Genomic DNA, 20,948 nt, shown 5'->3' with positions numbered 1-20,948 from the left:
AATTTTAGCATCTGGGCGGCAACTTGCTAGGGGCACAGAAACCTGAAGGGACTTCCCAAAGCAGGAGACCAAACAGAATATCCTTGCTGTAGCGCCACCCACCCCAGTTAAAGCTCAGCCCCCAACATAAATTTCTGTGTGGGAATCGACTTCCAAAGACTGGACCGTTCATTGCCTCTTTGTTTCCAGGTCAGCGGTGTACCATCGACATTGATGAGTGTGTCTCCAAGCCCTGCATGAACCACGGTCTCTGCCATAACACCCAGGGCAGCTACATGTGCGAATGTCCTCCAGGCTTCGGTGGCATGGACTGTGAGGAGGACATTGATGACTGCCTTGCCAGTGAGTACGCCAGCCTGCTCCTGAGCCCCTGGGGGAGAGCAGAGCCAAGGGAGCAGAGGAGGACTCGGTGGGGGCCCTTGCCTCTTGGTGCTGAGTCTGGCCATCCAATAGTTTATCACCTGTCTTTAATCTTCGTATTTTAAAAATCTTCATTTTGAAGCTAGTGGCTTTAGGAGTTAATACACGGGAGTCACTTTTAAGCATTGCCTTACTGATTTTTGTACATTGTCAAAGTGGGGACAATGCTATGAAAGCTTCTAATAAAAAGCAGATCTCTTGAAGTATAATTAAGTATACAACACACTGCCAGTATTTAAATGAACCAGTCTAGTAAGTTTTGACATACGTCAACTCAAACCAGTATTTAAGATACTGATCACATTCATCCCCCTGAATGTATTTCATCTCTTGCAACGTAACCCTCCTTTCTACTTTCCTGTCTCAGGCAACTAGGGATCTTCCTCTGTCACTGTAGATTTGTGTGAATTTTTTACAATTTTATTTTTCTCTGAGAGCTCTACTTGGCACTGTACATCTTAGGGGAATCTTTTCATTCTGACTGGTACGAATGTGAACTGTGCTCAGCCTAGTGTAAACTTCAGGGATTGTTCTGCCCACTTCTTTCTAGTGGTTCTTTACCCAGCTTCAGTCGTTTCAACGTACGAATGTGATGTACTTATCAGTACAGTCATCTCTCAGTATCTGAGGGTACTGGTTCTAGGACCCCCTGTGGATTCTAAAATCTGCAGATGCTCAAGTCCCTTATATAAAATGGTGTGGCATTTGCATATAATCTGTGCACATCCTCTTGTATACTTTAAATCATTTCTTAATTACTTGTAATACCTAATGCAATGTAAGTGCTATGTAAACATTTGCTGGTACATGGCAACTTCAAGTTTAGCCTTTTGGAACTTTATGGGATTTAAAAAAAATTTTTTTCTGTCTTTGGTTGGTTGAATCCATGATTGTGGAACACATGAATATGGGGGGCTGCTTGTATTCAGTTACTTGTGTGATGATTAAATCATTAAACTTCAAATGAGCTTATCATAGTGCATCCAGAATAATGGCATCTTAATTCACAGCATATATCATTTCAGATTATCATATGGATGGCACTATACTAGGAGCTGACAGTGCCAATATAAATAAAACCTTACGTTTATGAAACTCATAGTCTCTTAAGAAATAGACAGATAGACAAATAATTCCAACATTATATGACTAATGGTGAAAAAAAACATGTCCAAGGTACAACTGATGGAGAAATTTAAGGGAGTGGGATCGAACTATTTGGATTCCTTTCCCACATTAATTAGTATATCAATCAAATTTCTACTATTTAAACATTTTTTCCTATTTGAAGTAGGACTAACAATATTTGCAACTAGTTTAAAATTACTCAGTAAATTACTGTGAGTTGCTTGAAAGGTGCTATGGAAATTACAGTAGCTGTGTGCTGTTATGTATAAGAAGGGATAATATGACTTCTCGAGTTGTTCCTGTAGAGACTGCAAATGAGCCTTAGAATGAAATTAGCCTAACAGATGACTAAGGTATAAATATCTCTCTTACAAAATAAGGGCTGCATTACCCACTTGGTGTTTAGTTTTCTCTTTATGTTTGTGACCTGTCTTGTAATTATATTTCAAGTTCCTTAAGACCAGGAGCCACATCTTACTTTTCTTGTTCTGATTCGAGTGCCGTCTGTGTTGTAGAGGACTGTGCCATGATAATAGCTCAAAATTTCTTGATTAACTGCTGTGGCTGTAAAGTGTTCTCTGAGACCAAACTATGTGATGTTTAAAATTTAAAAATGCTCGTTTCCTAGTTGTATATAAATCTAAAAAACAACAAACAAAAACAAGAAAGGAGGGAAGAAAGGAAGAAAGGGAGGGAAAAGAAAAGGTTGATCAGCACAAGGGGACTAATTAATATCTATCCCATCCCTAGTTGTATGGGTATTAATTTTGCAAAACAGTGAGGCATGTAAAGTTCTTTCCAGCTATTAAACAGATTCTTACTAAGAATCTCAGGCAAGTGTTACTACATTCATTTTGTAAATGGAGGAGTCAGGGCGAAATAGACATAAAGAAAAGTCAGAATTGTTACTGTTAGTGTGGCTGAGTTCAGGGTACTCACATTTATGAGTCTAAGGTTAAATGGATGCTGCTGTTCAGAGTTCTAATTCTTGTGTGCAATGGCTTAGATCCTTGCCAGAATGGAGGTTCCTGTGTAGATGGAGTGAATACTTTCTCCTGCCTGTGCCTTCCGGGCTTCACTGGGGATAAATGTCAGACAGACATGAATGAGTGTCTGAGTGAGCCCTGTAAGAACGGAGGGACCTGCTCTGACTATGTCAACAGTTACACCTGCAAGTGCCAGGCGGGATTTGACGGAGTCCACTGTGAGAACAACATTGACGAGTGCACTGAGAGGTGAGCAGCCGTGTCCTCAGGCAACAGTGTCTTACCATTTTCCCATAAGAGAGAGGGGAGAGAGAGGGGTGGAACCTCCAGAGTACTATACTGGGATTGAGGGCCGCATAAGGCATCTCCTGGGATCCCACCACACAATCATCTCCTTTTTCTAGTTTCTAATTCCTTGTGGACATCTAGTTACGAGTTCAAGGCAGAGGTTGAAAAACTTAGTGAGATGTTCAGTTCAGTTGCTCAGTCGTGTCCGACTCTTTGCGACCCCATGAACCGCAGCACGCCAGGCCTCCCTGTCCATCAGCAGCTCCCGGAGTCCACCCAAACCCATGTCCATTGAGTTGGTGATGCCATCCAGCCATCTCATCCTCTGTCGTCCCCTTCTCCTCCTGCCCCCAATCCTTCCCAGCATTAGGGTCTTTTCAAATGAGACAGCTCTTCACATCAGGTGTCCAAAGTATTGGAGTTTCAGCTTCAACATCAGTCCTTCCAATGAATACCCAGGACTGATCTCCTTTAGAATGGACTGGTTCGTCTCCTTGCAGTCCAAGGGACTCTCAAGAGTCTTCTCCAACACCACAGCTCAAAAGCATCAATTCTTTGGCACTCAGCTTTCTTTATAGTGCAACTCTCACATCCATACATGACCACTGGAAAAACCATAGCCTTGACTAGATGGACCTTTGTTGACAAAGTAATATCTCTGCTTTTTTATAGTGAGATGAATCGTCATTTATTTCTTACATAGGGAACAGAAAGAGCTATAATTCTATATCATCTCCTTTTGGTCTCTTGTTAATTTCAGTTGACCAAAAAATCCTACTTCTTTACAGATTTGTCATCCCTCTTTAAGTAATTTCTGGGAGGTTTGATTTTTTTTTTATTATCAACAAATTTGTTCTGTTTCTCTTCCATAAAGAAATAGAATCAAGAGCTATTTGTTTGATACATTCCTTATAAATTAAATTGACTTAGAGATAAAATGAAATGTGATGCATGGAGAGCTACAGAAGGGCTGGGTAAAACCTGGAAGCCTTCACTTTCTCTTGGAGTCTCTAATAAGCTCAGACTTTTAAATATTCCTCAGATCTTTTTGGTTGTGGAAAGGAAGCTGAAACTCATGCTGATTGGTGCCCATTCTAGTTTGGAAAAAGGTAAAGTTTACTGGATATAGGAGTTTGGGGTGCTCAGGAGTATTTCCTTCTGTAATATCTTAGATGTGAGGAACCTTACTTTTAAAATAGCAGGTCAGAGGATCCAGATTATCTAGCTGATGTTGTTCTTCCTGTGTGCTTCTCAGTTCCTGTTTCAATGGTGGCACGTGTATCGATGGGATTAACTCCTTCTCTTGCTTGTGCCCTGTGGGCTTCACCGGTTCCTTCTGCCTCCATGAGATCAATGAATGCAACTCTCATCCATGCCTGAATGAAGGAGTATGTGTTGATGGCCTGGGTACCTACCGCTGCATCTGCCCATTGGGCTACACTGGAAAAAACTGTCAGGTAATTAGATTTCATCCCATTCATTCAGCTACCGCAGAATGGTTGAGTGTTGCACCTATTCCTTTCCTAGGCAAAATAAGCCCCACCTAAAAGAGAAAATTTGGGGTCTTAGGAATGTACCCAAAATAAATCTGGACAGTTTCTTAATTATACCTCTAAGATAACTAAGTTAATCTAAGTTCTTAGATAACTTCTAAGAACTGCCAACTTCTTAACCTGGTAGATTCCAAAATGGTGATACTGGCAAGATTATATGGGTTAATACACATAAAATTGTTACAGCAGGCTAACCTAGAGCTGCAGAAAATGGATATGGGAAATAAGCACATTGATATCATTTAGGAAATACGAAAAGGGAAATAAAGAACAATCAAAATAAAGTTTTTAAAATTCAGATACAACATCTAAGGGGATAATGATAATTATGCCCTACAATGTTGTAGCAGTCTCAAAACCAAACTATTCACATGTCTTTCAAATTCAGATATTTAATATTCATTTTCATTGACTCTTAGGATGGAAGGACCCCCCTCAGAGCCTACTAGTCTAGCCTTTCATGAAAGAGTAAATTGAGCCCAAGAGGGTCAAAGTAACTTTTCTAAGGTTGCACCCCAAATAGCAAAGTGTTTAATTTTATGCAGTTTTAACTCTCAAACAATGGTGGAATGATAGAATATCATACCAGCAGTCCAAAGAATTTAGAAATAAATGCCCAAATGCAACTAGCCTTTCAGAGTACACTTCAGTGAAGCTTTGGCTGTATTGACATGCAGATAAGCACCTCTGCATATTAAATAGCTTATTGCTGATTCTCTGGATCAGGAGGCTATTCTTCATGGGGCTTCTGCTGTTCTCACAGCATGGTGGCCCTCTGCCCTTCCCCCTCTTTCACAAATGGTCAGTGTTGTGAGTATGGCCTTCCTCTCCCCAGGAGCCAGGCCACCACGTGTGAGTTTTGGAGAAGGTGCTAGTCTACCTGCACCCTTTGCCTCTTGCTTTTCAGAAGCCTGAGTTTCTCCCATCAAAATAAGTTCTTTCTTTTGTGGATAGGTTCATTTGTGCCATATTTTGGATTCCACATGTGTGATAGCATGGCTTTTCTCTTTCTGACTTGACTTTACAGATAATTTCTGGTTCAACCCACGTTGCTGCAAATGGCATTATTTCATTCTAGTAGGAGTCCCTTTTATGCATGTACCACATTTTCTTTATTCATCTGTCAGTGGACATTTAGGTTGTTTCTATGTCTCGGCTGTTGTGAATATTGCTGCTAGTAGTGCTGTCAGCATATAGGGGTGGATGAACAACAGGGTCCTGCCGTGTAGCACAGGCAGCTATAGTCAATATCCTGTGATAAGCCTTAATAGAAAAGGTTATTAAAGAATGTCTATATGTGTATAACTGAGTAACTTTGCTGTACAGTAGAGATTAGCACAGCATTATAAATCAACTATACTTCAATAAAAAGTTATTTTTTACTAACAGTAAAAAAGTAAGCTTTTGGACAGTTTTTAGGTTTATTAACAGGCTTTAAGCCTTTAAATCCTGAACTCATATTCACCACAGACGGATTTGATCAAGCCCATGTGATTTCTCACTCAGGAGCGGCACATAGAAGCTGTGGACCTATCTGACAGCTTTAACTCTCTTTCTGGCCCTACAGGGTGGCCATGTTTCTAGACATAAGTGTGATGTAGGGGATACCCTAACCAATTAAGTTCCTCAAATTCTTAAACTTATCTGGTAAGAATTTTTGAATAGCAGAGCTAAAAGAATTAGACTGTATAAAATGATTAGCTTATCTGGGGACAGTGAATCTAAGTTTAAGGTTTGGGTGAGGGCTCTTTTTTTTATTAATTAGTGTGCTTTCCTTTGAGTTCTTAAAATGCAGTGTAACTTTTTTTCATTGCTGGTGTCTGAATGTTGACATATGTGTCTGCCTCTGTTTCAGACCCTAGTGAACCTCTGTAGTCGGTCTCCTTGTAAAAACAAAGGTACCTGCATTCAGGATAAAGCAGAGTCGCGGTGCCTGTGTCCATCTGGATGGGCTGGTGCTTACTGCGATGTTCCCAGTGTCTCCTGTGAGGTGGCGGCTTCCCACAGAGGTGAGCTCTGCCCTCTGAGACTCAAGGGTCAGTCCATGAAGTACTGACTAACAAGCAGCACTGTAAGGCAAGAGTTGTTATTGTGGGAGGAGAGGGAAGGGCAGACAGGAATGAATGGGCAAGACTCTGGAGAAAGGGCCTGAAATGGAAGGTGAATGGCGGGGGAACAAGTCTAGAGATTCCAAAAAGGAATGTACTTGACATGGAAGGAAGGCATGTTCCACTTGCAGCACTTGTTTATTTTTTTAACATATTTACTTTTAATTGAAGGATAATTGCTTTACAATATTATATTGGGTTCTGCCATACAGCAACATGAATCACCCAGAAGTATACATATGTCCCCTCCCTCTTGAACCTCTCTGCCACCTCCCACCTCATCCCACCCCTCTAGGTTGTCACAAAGCCCCATTTTGAGTTCCTGAGTCATACAGCAAATTCCCACTGGCTACCTGGTTCCCACATAGTATGCTTCTCTCTCCATTTGTCCCACCCTCTCCTTCCCCGGTGCCCCCGGCTCCAGGTCCATAAGCCTGTTCTGTATGTCTGCATCTCCATTGCTGCCCTGCAAATAGGTTCATCAGTACCATCCTTATAAATTCCATATATATGCAGCACTTAATTATTTTTAATAGAAAACAGATCCTGAGGGTTGTGAACTAGACGAGAATAAAATATGATGTGTCAACCAACTTAAATTAGTTCACCTGAACCTGACGTGTTGTGTGCTGTTCCGTGATGTTGCTTCCTCCACTGGGTTTCCCAGGGGTGCCCGTTGACCGCTTGTGCCAGCACTCAGGCGTCTGCATCAGTGCGGGCAACTCGCATCACTGCCAGTGTCCCCTGGGCTACACCGGGAGCTACTGTGAGGACCAGCTTGATGAGTGCTCATCCAATCCCTGCCAGCACGGTGCCACCTGCCGGGATTTCATTGGTGGATACAGATGTGAGGTGAGTAAGAGGAGCAGGCAAAGTCAGAGACCTTCCAGAAGATGGCACACCTCTCACAAACACGGGCATGTTGAGTTTAGCTGCATATGTCTAATTTTCACAATTTATAGATTTCTTTTCTTTTTACCAATCATGATTACATTGTTTTCTAATCACTGTTTCTTTCAGTCCCCTGTGCATTAAGTTAGAAGAGCTCTGGTAAGCTATTTTCACAGAAGTCTGGAACCATCTTACTTCCACAGGATTGCTTCCAGAATCCAGAGCTAACATACTCTAACAGGGTGCATTTCCCAGCCTACCCAGCCCAGTGGCCCCTGGTACTTCCCTAAATAAGCAGTTGAGATAGAAGAAGCCACTTTGAGGAGTGGCCCTTTGACCCATGTCATCTTTGTAAACAGTCACTGGTCAATCGACTAATAATTCTCTCAAAAAATGTTACCCAACCTGTTCTGTGTAGCATGATACTGCTGCTGCTGCTGCTAAGTCACTTCAGTCGTGTCCGACTCTGTGTGACCCCATAGACGGAAGCTGCTACACGTGTATATTTGAGGGTGTGTGTATCTTTTAAGGGACGTATCATTGTCTTCTGCATGCTGCAGTCCACGGGGTCACAAAGAGTCAGACGCGACTTAGCAACTTAACAGCAACAGCAACAACATCATTGTCTTCTTAATGTCTGGACTGATAATGATTAGATCAGGATGTTGAAAAAATACCAGAGACATGAATTTGATACCAGTTTAGGCCACCAAGCAACACCGAGAAAAACTCTGCTTCTCTGCTTCTCATACGTGAGCCAAAGATGGCTTCAGTATATTGGTCCCTGTTTCTTATTTTTAGTTCAAAAGCCCCTGGTACCTAACTCAAATTTTTACACATCCAATTGTTTTAAACATCGCCCTGAGAAGTAGAATTTATTCACTTAGGGCCTGCCTGCTTTATATGTTCTGCAAAACTGCACCTGGCACTGCTAGCCATAGGTAAGATGAGCCCTAGGATGTCCTTCAGAGCTCTGTGACCCAGAGACTCTGGCCTGCCTGCTGAGTTATGTCACCAAACATGTAAGCCCTCTCTCTGTTACCCTCTTCCTTCTGAGTTCATCTGCCCTCCTCTTCTTATCCTTTTTTATCTGAGTCACATCTCTATTAAGGTTTGCATGAAAAGTCCAATGAAAGATGTTAAAGTTATTCATATGCAGTTTGCACTATTACTTGAACATCTTTGTATTCAGCCTATACACAGATCTTTGTTTTGAGCTCTCAAAAGTACTCAGACAACATTTTGTAACTGCTGCTGTTGCTTTATAGGTTCACCAAAAATGGCGTTAAAAAAAAAGAAAGGAGATGTTGCATAGTTTTAAACCAGAAGGTGGCACTTCGTACTTATAAAATTCAATAGCTATACTGGGAAGCATACAGGAATCAATTACAGTAATTTTGCTGTGAGGGACTCAAAGCATTGCCCAAATAGAGCCACTTCATGGTCAGTATTTTCTTCCTTGATCAGCCCTGAAAGTCCTCCAACGCCTACATCTAACACAGCTAGTTTGTCCACCTCTTGGTACCCCCACCCCTACATCAGCCAGTTTCTCACACGTAAACATTTAGTTTCCTGAACATGGGGATCAGTAAATACACGCGTTATCTTTACTACTATCCACATGTACCATTTCTGTGAGCCACCTCATCACATATAAAGGAATGAATGTTTTAAAGATGGAAAAACCTGCACACAGAAGGGACAGATGGCTTTTGCACAGGCATCATTTGAGATATCTCTCAGAATATTCAGTCCTTGCCTTCCTTTTCAAGTGGCTTTTTTGGTTAGAAGTGATAAACGCCAGTGAGCTGTGAGTTGACTCTGCCTGAGATGGTGAGTAGGGAGTGTGATGATACCAGAGAAGCGTACCAGAGCTGGGTGGGGTTTGGCAGAAAAGCGTCACAGTAACCTACCCAGTTTCACTTGCTCTCATGATATGTGTCCAACAACGGTCCAACATTTCTTGTTCTTTTTGCTTTGCTCTTGGCAGTGTGTCCCTGGCTATCAGGGTGTCAACTGCGAGTATGAAGTGGATGAGTGCCAGAACCAGCCATGCCAGAATGGAGGCACCTGTGTCGACCTTGTGAACCACTTCAAGTGCTCCTGCCCACCAGGCACTCGGGGTATGAAATCAGCCTTGCCTGTCTTCCATCCAGGGCATTCTCTAAGTTATAAATGTATTTTTAGTCTTGTGAAGGGATTTTTATTTTTTATTTTTTTAATTTTTATTTTTATTGGAGGCTAATTATTTTACAATATTATATTGGTTGGTTTTGCCATACATTGACATGAATCCGCCCCGGGTGTACATGAGTTCCCCCTCCCGAACCCCCTCCCACCTCCCTCCTATCCTTATCCTCCCTCTGGGTCATCCCCGTGCACCAGCCCCGAGCATCCTGTAACAAGCATCGACCCTGAACTGGCGATTCATTTCACATATGATTATATATATGTTTCAATGCCATTCTCCCAAACCATCCCACCCTCACCCTCTCCCACAGAGTCCCAAAGACTGTTCTATACATCTGTGTCTCTTTTGCTGTCTCGTATACAGGGTTATCATTTCCATCTTTCTAAATTACATATATATGTGTTAGTATATTGTATTGGTGTTTTTCTTTCTGGCTTACTTCACTCTGTATAATAGGCTCTAGTTTCATCCACCTCATTAGAACTGGTTCAAATGCATTCTTTTTAATGGCTGAGTGATACTCCATTGTGTATATGTACCAAAGCTTTCTTATCCATTCATCTGCAGATGGACATCTAGGTTGCTTCCATGTCCTGGCTGTTATAAACAGTGCAGCAATGAACATTGGAGTACATGTGTCTCTTTCAATTCTGGTTTCCTCGGTGTGTATGCCCAGGAGTGCAATTGCTGGATCATATGGCAGTTCTGTTTCCGGTTTTTTGAGGAATCTCCACACTGTTCTCCATAGTGGCTGTACTAGTTTGCATTCCCACCAACAGTGTAAGAGGGTTCCCTTCTCTCCACACCCTCTCCAGCATTTATTGCATGTAGACTTTTGGATAGCAGCCATTCTGACTGGTGTGAAATGGTATCTCATTGTGGTTTTGATTTGCATTTCTCTGATTATGAGGGATGTATTCTTCAATATCCGCAAATCAATCAACGTAATACACCACATTAACAAACTGAAAAATAAAAATCATATGAGTATCTCAATAGATGCAGAGAAAGCCTTCGACAAAATTCAACATCCACTTATGATAAAAACCCTCCAGAAAGTGGGAATAGAAGGGACATATCTCAACATAATAAAAGCTATATATGACAAACCCACAGCAAACATTATCCTCAACGGTGAAAAACTGAAAGCATTTCCCCTAAAGTCAGGAACAAGACAAGGGTGCCCACTCTCACCACTGCTATTCAACATAGTTCTGGAAGTTTTGGCCACAGCAATCAGAGCAGAAAAAGACATAAAAGGAATACAAATTGGAAAAGAAGAAGTAAAACTTTCACTGTTCGCTGATGACATGATCCTCTACACAGAAAACCCTAAAGACTCTGCCAGAAAACTACTAGAGCTAATCAATGAATACAGTAAAGTTGCAGGATATAAAATCAACACACAGAAATTATTCCTATACACTAATAATGAGAAAATAGAAAGAGAAATTAAGGAAACTATTCTATTCACTGTTGCAACGAAAAGAATTAAATACTTAGGAATATATCTACCTAAGGAAACAAAAGATTTGTACATAGAAAACTATAAAACACTAGTGAAAGTAATCAAAGAGGACACTAATAGATGGAGAAATATACTGTGTTCGTGGATTGGAAGAATAAATATTGTAAAAATGAGTATACTACCCAAAGTAATTTATACATTCAATGCAATCCCTATCAAGCTACCAACAATATTTTTCACAGAACTAGAACAAATAATCTCACAATTTGTATGGAAATACAAAAAAACCTTGAATAGCCAAAGCAATCTTGAGGAAGAAAAATGGAACTGGGGGAATCAACCTGCCGGACTTCAGGCTCTACTACAAAGCCACAGTCATCAAGACAGTATGGTACTGGCATAAAGACAGAAATATAGATCAATGGAACAAAATAGAAAGCCCAGAGATAAACCCACGCACCTATGGACACCTTATCTTTGACAAAGGAGGCAAGAATATAAAATGGAGAAAAGACAGTCTCTTTAACAAGTGGTGCTGGGAAAACTGGTCAGCCACTTGTAAAAGAATGAAACTAGAACACTTCCTAACACCATACACCAAAATAAACTCAAAATGGATTAGAGAGCTAAATGTAAGACCAGAAACTATAAACTCCTAGAGGAGAACGTAGGCAAAACACTCTCTGACATAAATCACAGCAGGATCCTCCAAGACCCACCTCCCAGAATATTGGAAATAAAAGCGAAAATAAACAAATGGGACTTAATTAAAATCAAAAGCTTCTGCACAGCAAAGGAAACTCTAAGCAAGGTGAAAAGACAGCCTTCAGAATGGGAGAAAATAATAGCAAATGAAGCAACTGATAAAGGATTAATCTCCAAAATATACAAGCAGCTCCTGCAGCTCAATTCCAGAAAAATAAATGACCCAATCAAAAAATGGGCCAAAGAACTAAACAGACATTTCTCCAAAGTGAAGGGATTTTTAAAACAAGATTCAGCATTATTCTGAATCTTAGAAATTCAGGCTGTTTCGTTGCTCTCTTGCCAAGCTCTGGAGTTTTGCCACTTGTTCTCAGTTCTGTCTGGTTGTTTTTGAAACCCATGAAACACAGAATGTGCAAATGACATAATGTTGCAGCAAAGTTAATCTGGCTAGCAAGATCTCTTGGTGCTTCGAGGGAAAACAACCAGTAGCCTCTTGAATAAATTATTTGTATTTACCAGCTAGTGTATTTTTCTAAACTTCCAAGTCTTGCCTCCAAAAAGTGGGGAAATGAATGAAATGAAAACATTTGTCTAAAGGCAATGCCAAAGAATGCTCAAATTACCACACAATTGCACTCATCTCACACGCTAGTAAAGTCATGCTCAAAATTCTCCAAGCCAGGCTTCAGCAATATGTGAACCGTGAACTTCCAGATGTTCAAGCAGGTTTTAGAAAAGGCAGAGGAGCCAGAGATCAAATTGCCAACATCCGCTGGATCATGGAGAAAGCAAGAGAGTTCCAGAAAAACATCTATTTCTGCTTCGTTGACTATGCCAAAGCCTTTGACTGTGTGGATCACAAGAAACTGTGGAAAATACTTCAAGAGATGGGAATACCAGACCACCTGACCTGCCTCTTGAGAAACCCGTATGCAGGTCAGGAAGCAACAGTTAGAATTGGACATGGAACAACAGACTGGTTCCAAATAGGAAAAGGAGTACGTCAAGGTTGTATATTGTCACCCTGCTTATTTAACTTCTATGCAGAGTACATCATGAGGAACGCTGGGCTGGAAGAAGCACAAGCTGGGATCAAGATTGCTGGGAGAAATATCAATAACCTCAGATATGCAGATGGCACCACCCTTATGGCAGAAAGTGAAGAGGAACTCAAAGGCCTCTTGATGAAAGTGAAAGAGGAGAGTGAAAAGGTTGGCTTGAAGCTCAACATTCAGAAAACAAAGATCATGGCATCTGGTCCCATCACTTCATGGGAAATAGATGGGGAAACAGTGGAAAAAGTGTCAGGCTTTATTTTTGGGGGCTCCAAAATCACTGCGGATGCTGATTACAGCCATGAAATTAAAAGACGCTTACTCCTTGGAAGGAAAGTTATGACCAACCTGGATGACATATTGAAAAGCAGAGACATTACTTTGCCAACCAAGGTCCGTCTAGTCAAGGCTATGGTTTTTCCCGTGGTCATGTATGGATGTGAGAGTTGGACTGTGAAGAAAGCTGATTGCCGAAGAATTGATGCTTTTGAACTGTGGTGTTGTAGGAGACTCTTGAGGGTCCCTTGGACTGCAAGGAGATCCAACCAGTCCATTCTAAAGGAGATCAATCCTGGGTGTTCATTGGAAGGACTGATGCTAAAGCTGAAACTCCAATACTTTGGCCACCTCATGTGACGAGTTGACTCACTGGAAAAGAATCTGATGCTAGGAGGGATTGGGGATGGGAGGAGACGGGGACGACAGAGAATGAGATGGCTGGATGGCATCACCAACTCGATGGGCATGAGTTTGAGTGAACTCCTTCAGTTGGTGATGGACAGGGAGGCCTGGCATGCTGTGATTCATGGGGTCGCAAAGATTCGGACACGACTGAGCGACTGAACTGAACTGAACTGAAGGGGAGAAGGTTGATGGTCCAAGAATGAACTAAGAATTACAATAAGACCTAATGAGATACAACCCTAGATGGTGGATGGTGGAGCCATCATTCCACCAGGGGCATTCCCCTGCCTGTAAACAATCTCCTGGAAAGAGCTTGGAGTATCATTTTTTAGAAGAGATGTAGTTAAAATGGTGCCTGCTCTGAGCAGCATGCGAAAAGAAAAAGCCATCCACAATGGTGGAAAATTGATTCTCATCAAAGAGAATAGAATGTTAGAGAAATATTTATACTGTCTTAAACTTTGGGGTCAGTGAATTTTGGGTTTCCTTCTTGAGTTCAGAGTTGGCTAAATTAGAATGGAAAAGTGCCCCAGTAGTAGGCTAGTTATTGAGCAGTGAGATTAACAGGGAAGACAAAACTAAGGAGAAACAGCCTTTAAATATTTGAAGATTTGTTCCATTAAAGGAGAGTTGTTTTCTTCTCAGTACTTGAAAGAGAAGTAGAGGTTAATTTTAATTACTTCTAGAGGTAATGTTATCCATTAAAAATCCTGTTAATATTTTTATTAGGTCACATTAAATTTATGAATTTGTATAAAGACGACTGACATCTTTAGAATGAGGAGTCTTCCTAACCAACCCATTGTGTCTTTCTGTTTATTCAAGTTTCCTTTTGTGTCTTTTAGGTCTACTTTAAAGTCTTCATGTAGGTGTAGTACTTTTCTTGTTAAGATTATTCTTAGATATTTTATCTTTTGCTATTGCTGTTGATACTGAGGCCTTTTTTTTTTTAAACATTTTTCTTTTCTTTCCAATAGTCTTGCTATTACAAGTGGTAAGAATACAGTACTGTTTTTCTTTCTTCTGTAATTTTTTGAATTAATCATGAAATCACTTCTAGAATAGTCATTGATTTCTTTTGTTTCTTCCTCAAAAATACGGATGTTCATACTTGATGGCTCTTGTACATCTATAGCACATTAAATGAGTTCTGTATTAAATGGAATAACCTTTGAGCTCTCAACAGGATATTTCCCTTCTATTTTTTTGATAAAAGATATTTGTGCACTTACACTATTTTACAGAAAAAGCCATTTGTGTGATTCAAAATTTACTTCCAATTCTTACCAGTGATTACTTGTAATCTATTTATTTATGGTTATATTATTTTTAACTTTTTATTTTTTAAATCAAAATGAATAAGTTAATGAAAAGTTACCAAATCTCTCTTGAGTTCCAATTTCCTCACCTTTCAAGTGGAAAAATAATATTAGTTATGCCCTAAGGGATTGCTTCATCACTGGGTTGTGTGGGGAGTACATGTAAAGCCCTGAGTACATTCTTTGCTTACTGATGTCCAAGAGGATGGCCACAATCCTGGATCAAGAGTGTGTTATGCCCTGCCTGACCAAAATGGTTCCAGGCTCACTAATTGTGAAAATGCCACCAGGACTGGTTTTCCCTTCCTGGAAGGCAGTGTTCCAAGAACTGTCATAATTTTCTCTCCCTCCTCTTTCTCCTCCAGGCCTTCTTTGTGAAGAGAACATTGACGACTGTGCCAGGGGTCCCCACTGCCTTAATGGTGGCCAGTGTGTAGACAGGATTGGGGGCTACAGTTGTCGCTGCTTGCCAGGCTTTGCTGGAGAACGCTGTGAGGGGGACATCAACGAGTGCCTGTCCAACCCCTGCAGCTCTGAGGGCAGCCTGGACTGCATACAGCTCACCAACGACTACCTGTGCGTCTGCCGCAGCACCTTCACTGGTGAGCTGAGCACCTTTCCAGCTGCCCCAGCCACTCTGCCTCGAGGTGGGGTGGGGGTTTCAGTGAGGAAACTAGGCCCTGCGTGACACATCCCAGACCCAGGGGAAACTTTTCTGGCCCATGGACTATAGCCCGCCTGGCTCCTCTGTCTATGGGATTCTCCAAGCAAGAATACTGGAGCAGGTTGCCATTTCCTTCTCCAGGGGATCTTCCTGACCCAGGGATCAAACCCGGGTCTCTTGAATTGCAGGCAGATTCTTTACCATCTGAGCCACCAGGGAAGGCCACAGGTAGTCGTTGGTGAGCTGTATGTAGTCCAGGCCACGCTCAGAGCTGCAAGGGTGAAAATCTAGACCAGCTTAATTCAGGGCCCAGCTTTTTCTTAGGTCTGTGCTCCACAGATGTTTGTGTTTCCTGAGAGATGCTATCTCTTTTATTATATATTAATTACATCATATTGTAGCAGAAATACGAAAAAAAAAAAAAAGAAATAGAATGTTGGGAGTAGTTGAGCAAAGTAATATGTTTAAATTGAGGTAAAATACATATAAATGAAGTTTACCATCGTTACCATTTTTAAGTATACAGTTCAGTGGTATTGAGGATATTCACATTATTATGCTACCATCACCACCATCCATCTCTAGAACTCATTTCATCTGAGCAAAATAGCATCTCATATTCAGGAACCTTAGATCGAACTCTGGTTTTGTCACCCTGCCTCCTGTGGCATGCAGTGACTTGAGGGACTGGATTGTCGCCGCCATAGTGACCTTTCTACCTCTCTGGGATCCAAAGAAGCTTAGGGTCTTCTTGGACGCTTAAAGGGAATAGATCCAAATTGGGCTGTTTAGCCAAAAATCAACTGATGAGGGTATGAACAGGAAAACTTCAGAGGTCACAAGCAGGGCCTGCACACCAAGACTTGGCTGTGTTCATCACAGATTACAAAGATGAGTGAGTCCTGCCTCAGAATAGGGGTTTTAATCATAGACAGTTACTAATTATTTCTGGAGAATGGCAACTTGGTGACTCTGGGGGGCTAAAATAGCTGTTTATATCTAAATATGGCAGTACCATCAGTTACCCGGAAATCTATCTTGCACTCCTGGGGTCAGTTCAAATCTTTTGCTGTAGAAGTATTCTTTGTAAGTCAGATGAGAATCTGCATTAGTCTACTTACTAGTAATCTGGAAAGTTGAACTCTGCTACATTCTGGGCTTATTCTATCCAGACATCCCTCCCTTCCAATTTTAAAGATATATTACCTTTAAGAACTTTGGAATAATTTTATTTTTAAAAGAGGGGGGAATGGATTTTGAAATATGGAAAACACCTAGGTATAGCATCAAAAGAGAAACAATCCATTATGAACGTCATACGTTTGAGGCAACCCTGGACAGAAAGACTATGAACAATCTGTCATCTCATACTGGTCGTGATATGCTTGAGAACTAGAAGACAACTGATTCCTGTTCCTTTCGTTACCTCTGAGGCTTCCTTTATCTGGAAATGCTGATGAGCCCTACAAAGAAAGACGGAAATAGGCGAAAGGAGTGGAGACTACCTTGAATTGGGGTCCCGTAGCCAGAAGTGGTGTTTCTGCATTTTCCACACCTGTGAATTAAAAAATCCTTTGACTCTCAATCACAGTTATGGTGGGAATATTAAGCTGTGGGGTTTTTTGTATGTTCGTTTTAACTTTTTATTGCAATATAATTGCTTTGTAATGTGTGTTAGTTTCTACTAACACAAGCTGTGTAGGAAACGCTAACATAAGCTGTGTTTGAAAACAATGCCAGTAAGGTTACAGAAAGGCTGGAACATTATTGAAAACAGATGTCACTGACGAAAATTCAATATAAACTGCAAATCCACATTTTTTTAAATTATTTTAATTGGAGGCTAATTACTTTACAATATTGTGGTGGTTTTTGCCATTCTTGAATCAGCCACAGGTGTATATGTGTCCCCCCGTCCCAAAAGTTTTTCATTTTAATTTTTATTATAGTATAATTGATTTACAGTGTTATTTTCTGCTGTACAGCAAAGTGAATCAGTTATCAAGCATATTTATCAGTTATCTAGCATATTTATCCACTCTATTTTAGATTATTTCCCCATATAGGTCATTGCAGACTACTGAGTTAAGTTCCCTGTGCCATACGGTACGTTCTTATTAGTTATCAGTTTTATCTGTAGTGGCATGTATACCTTAATCACTGTTTTAGATGTATTGGCCTGGTGTAGCCTGTCTTATGAAGTAGACAGTGTTAACAAATGCAGTGAATGTTTGCTAAATGTTTTTGACTTATGAAAGCTAAAGTGCCTTCAAAAAAGCTTAGGTGTCGTTTTCTTTTTTTTTTGAGGGATTACTTTTTGTACACATCTTGTTTTGTGAGTCAGTTCAGTCATGTGCCATTTGCACTTATTACTGTAGACAAGACAGATGAGGGAGCTGTCCTGCGTGGGTGATGGGCCAAGGATGTTGGGATCTAGCATGTGCCTTCCTCATCCTCTCATGTCCCCTTAGGCTTGGAACTCAATTCTCACACCTCTTGCTCCCTCTCTAATCCTTCGACTAGCTCACATCCCAGTAGAGTCCTGTTCGATAACCTGAGTTACTGCTTCCACCTTTTAAAACTCCCTTTCATTTTCTGCTCTGAGGTCGTCACTGTGAAACGTTCGTCGACGTGTGTCCCCAGATGCCTTGCCTGAATGGAGGCACTTGTGCTGTGGCCAGCAACATGCCCGATGGTTTCATCTGTCGTTGTCCCCCGGTGAGTGCCACAGTGCCTACTGAAGGAGGATGCTGTCTTCCATATAGCCTGTGACAGAGCCGAGACGAAACCTGGCATTTCCGAGCTCTGTGGGGAACTTTCTTGGTGGGGATGTTTCTTAATGTTAGCCTCTTTAGGAGAAAGTGCTTCAGTTTTCTATTTAGAACTATTAAAATACTTCCAGAAACAGTGAGCTCCCTGACCTGTGACTGTCAATCCTCAGAAGCACTAAGGGCAGTGGGATATTCCCTTGGGAATAGGGCTAGTGTATTTGGCTTCTGGGTCTTGTGCTGGAGGGTAGTCTTGCTGCCCAGACTGGGACAGAGTTATTGGATATGCTACTCTGCTGACATCCCTCGACAGCAGTTATTTGGGAACAGACTGCTTCTTCAACTAGAAGGAAGTCTAAGGTTAGCCATTTGCTGTGCAAACACTTTTGCTCCTGCCAGAGGCTAAAAGCTTCCTAACAGATGAGCAGAGGGATATCAAAAGGAAACCTGTCCGGTAGCCTTGGCCTGGACTGAGCGAGAAGTCCAAGAACGGAATGACGTAGGAAAGTCTTTTAGACATCTAATCCTCTGAAGTGAGTTTTTTCCCCTGTAAAGTCATTGTATGAGTGATCTACTGATGATTTGGAAAGGTGCTAATAGGTTCGGTGTCACCTTATCCTAACATGAACTCCGGACTTCATTTCTAGAAGCTCTTAGAGTAAAAAAGTTCTATATTCATCCTGGAACCACTACCCTGACCTGTAAGTTGACTTGAAGAAGTCTCTTCCTAGAACTCGGTCCAGGAGGCTACCTGGAGGGATCTTAGCCAAGAGCCTAGTCTTTACCTCCCTAGAGGTGTGGCTGTGAGGGGGCCGGTGGGGAGATTGGAGTCTGCCCTCACGAATCACCTGCCATCCTCATTTGTTCCCTGATTCCCACAGGGCTTCTCTGGGGTGCGGTGCCAGAGCAGCTGTGGACAGGTGAAGTGCAGGAGAGGGGAGCAGTGTGTGCACACGGCCTCGGGCCCCCGCTGCTTCTGCCCCAACCCCCAGGACTGCGACTCGGGCTGCGCCAGTAGCCCCTGCCAGCACGGGGGGAGCTGCTACCCTCAGCGCCAGCCTCCGTACTACTCGTGCCAGTGTGCCCCGCCGTTCCGGGGCAGCCACTGTGAACTCTACAGTGCCCCCACCAGCACCCCTCCCGCCACCTGCCTGAGCCAGTATTGTGCCGACAAAGCTCGGGACGGCATCTGCGATGACGTGTGCAACAGCCATGCCTGCCAGTGGGATGGGGGGGACTGTTCCCTCACCATGGAGGACCCCTGGGCCAACTGCTCCTCCCCGCTGCCCTGCTGGGAGTACATCAACAACCAGTGCGACGAGCTGTGCAACACGGCTGAGTGCCTGTTTGACAACTTTGAATGCCAGAAGAGTAGCAAGACATGCAAGTAAGCGCCCAGGGTCCCCAGAACTGAGGGACAGCGCTGTCACTAACACACCTCGGTCTCTCGTTCTCTTGCTTCTAACCACTCCAGTGCTCCAGCCCAAGCCGCCTCTGCCTTTTGGACTGGCACCCAGAGGCCCTCTTCTTCCTGGTGTCACCCTGCCCCGTCACACGCTACCTGTGCTCTCCCTTGCTGACTGGGGGGCAGAAATGCTCACTGCACAGCCACTCTCTCTCTGCCTCTCTGCTTCCTCGCCTGCTGCTGTCACACGTTCCCAGGGGAAGTGACTTTTGGAAGTGTTACCCACTGTCAGACAGCCTCTCACATAATCTGCCTGCAGCATGGTTGCAAAGGTCTGTACCCCTCTCTATTCATCCCGTGCCTTTGCCTAAGACTAGGTTTCCCTTCCAGATTTATCGGGAAGCCTCTGCTAGATTAGTTAGCTTAACCCTCCTGGTCTTCACTGCTGCAATTATAGAGGGCTTTGTGGGTTACATAATAGCTTTCCATTTAGTCATCCCATTTGGTTCAACCCTGATTAATTCTCAACAACCTTGTGAGGCATAGGTGTTGTTAATGGCCTTTAACAGGCCATGGAAGGGAAACTTGGGAGGTTCAAGAACATGCCAGAACACGTATAGCTCCTGCTGACTCCTGATCTCCTCACTGGGCTACAGTGGCAAGTTGGACTGGGCGGTGTAACCATCAAGGGATGGGAGTGAGGAGGGAGAAGGGGTGAGTGGAAATCAAACGATTTTTGCACAACAGGCTTTGGGAGTCAATTTCCATTTCCCAGTGTTTGAAAGATACTGTACAAATTAGATCTGGTATCCTGTGTGGGACACTCTTCTCGCTACCTACCTTCCACAGTGAAGATTCAATCTTGATTAGAAAAGAAATGGGCCGTAACAAACGGGCCAAAGGTCAACTGTACAGCATCTCTTGTTGGTATGGGGGCTACTTTCCAGTTTCTGGAAGTGCCCTCTAGAGTCTTGTTTCACTGCTGAAAACCCAGAGGCAATGGATATAAAAATAAAGGAAACATGAACCAGGTAGATTTTTGTTTCAGATTTGTTTACAAATCTGATTTAACATGATGACAAGCTGCCTAGGGGCCCATGAGTTTAGTGAGTAGTTTTGTTTCTCATTCAGAGAGCACTCAGTGATGCTAAGGTGTGTAGACTGTATATACTCAGAGAAGTCGGGCATGGAGAGTCACAGAAGGCTTCAGAGGACATTTAGGATCTAATCTGAGCCATAGAAGATGGGTAGGAAAATCCACATTAGTTCCAAGTGGAAAACAAGTAGAGCTCCACTGTGGTCTTACCATATT

The 20,948-nt window shown here is 42.3% G+C and overlaps 1 protein-coding gene across 3 annotated transcripts in view; it reads left to right on the top strand.

The window, feature by feature from the left end:
- Positions 1-20,948, top strand: part of NOTCH2 (notch receptor 2) — a 220,887-nt gene that overhangs the window by 187,959 nt on the left and 11,980 nt on the right. For all 3 annotated transcript variants that reach the window (XM_088835625.1, XM_088835626.1, XM_055402755.2), the window contains exons 17-25: positions 190-342; positions 2,555-2,783; positions 4,078-4,279; positions 6,231-6,384; positions 7,151-7,335; positions 9,365-9,497; positions 15,165-15,401; positions 18,069-18,181; positions 19,113-19,618. In XM_088835625.1, the coding sequence (XP_088691751.1) occupies positions 190-342; positions 2,555-2,783; positions 4,078-4,279; positions 6,231-6,384; positions 7,151-7,335; positions 9,365-9,497; positions 15,165-15,401; positions 18,069-18,181; positions 19,113-19,618 (1,912 nt within the window). The remainder of the gene's footprint in view (positions 1-189; positions 343-2,554; positions 2,784-4,077; positions 4,280-6,230; positions 6,385-7,150; positions 7,336-9,364; positions 9,498-15,164; positions 15,402-18,068; positions 18,182-19,112; positions 19,619-20,948) is intronic.

The sequence above is a fragment of the Moschus berezovskii genome, chromosome 4 (assembly GCF_049115385.1).
Source record: "Moschus berezovskii isolate FMDL1 chromosome 4, NW_MosBer_1.0, whole genome shotgun sequence".
Classification (NCBI taxonomy): Eukaryota; Metazoa; Chordata; class Mammalia; order Artiodactyla; family Moschidae; genus Moschus; species Moschus berezovskii.
The sequence above is the reverse complement of the archived record's forward strand: the minus strand, read 5'-3'. Positions and strand labels throughout refer to the sequence as shown.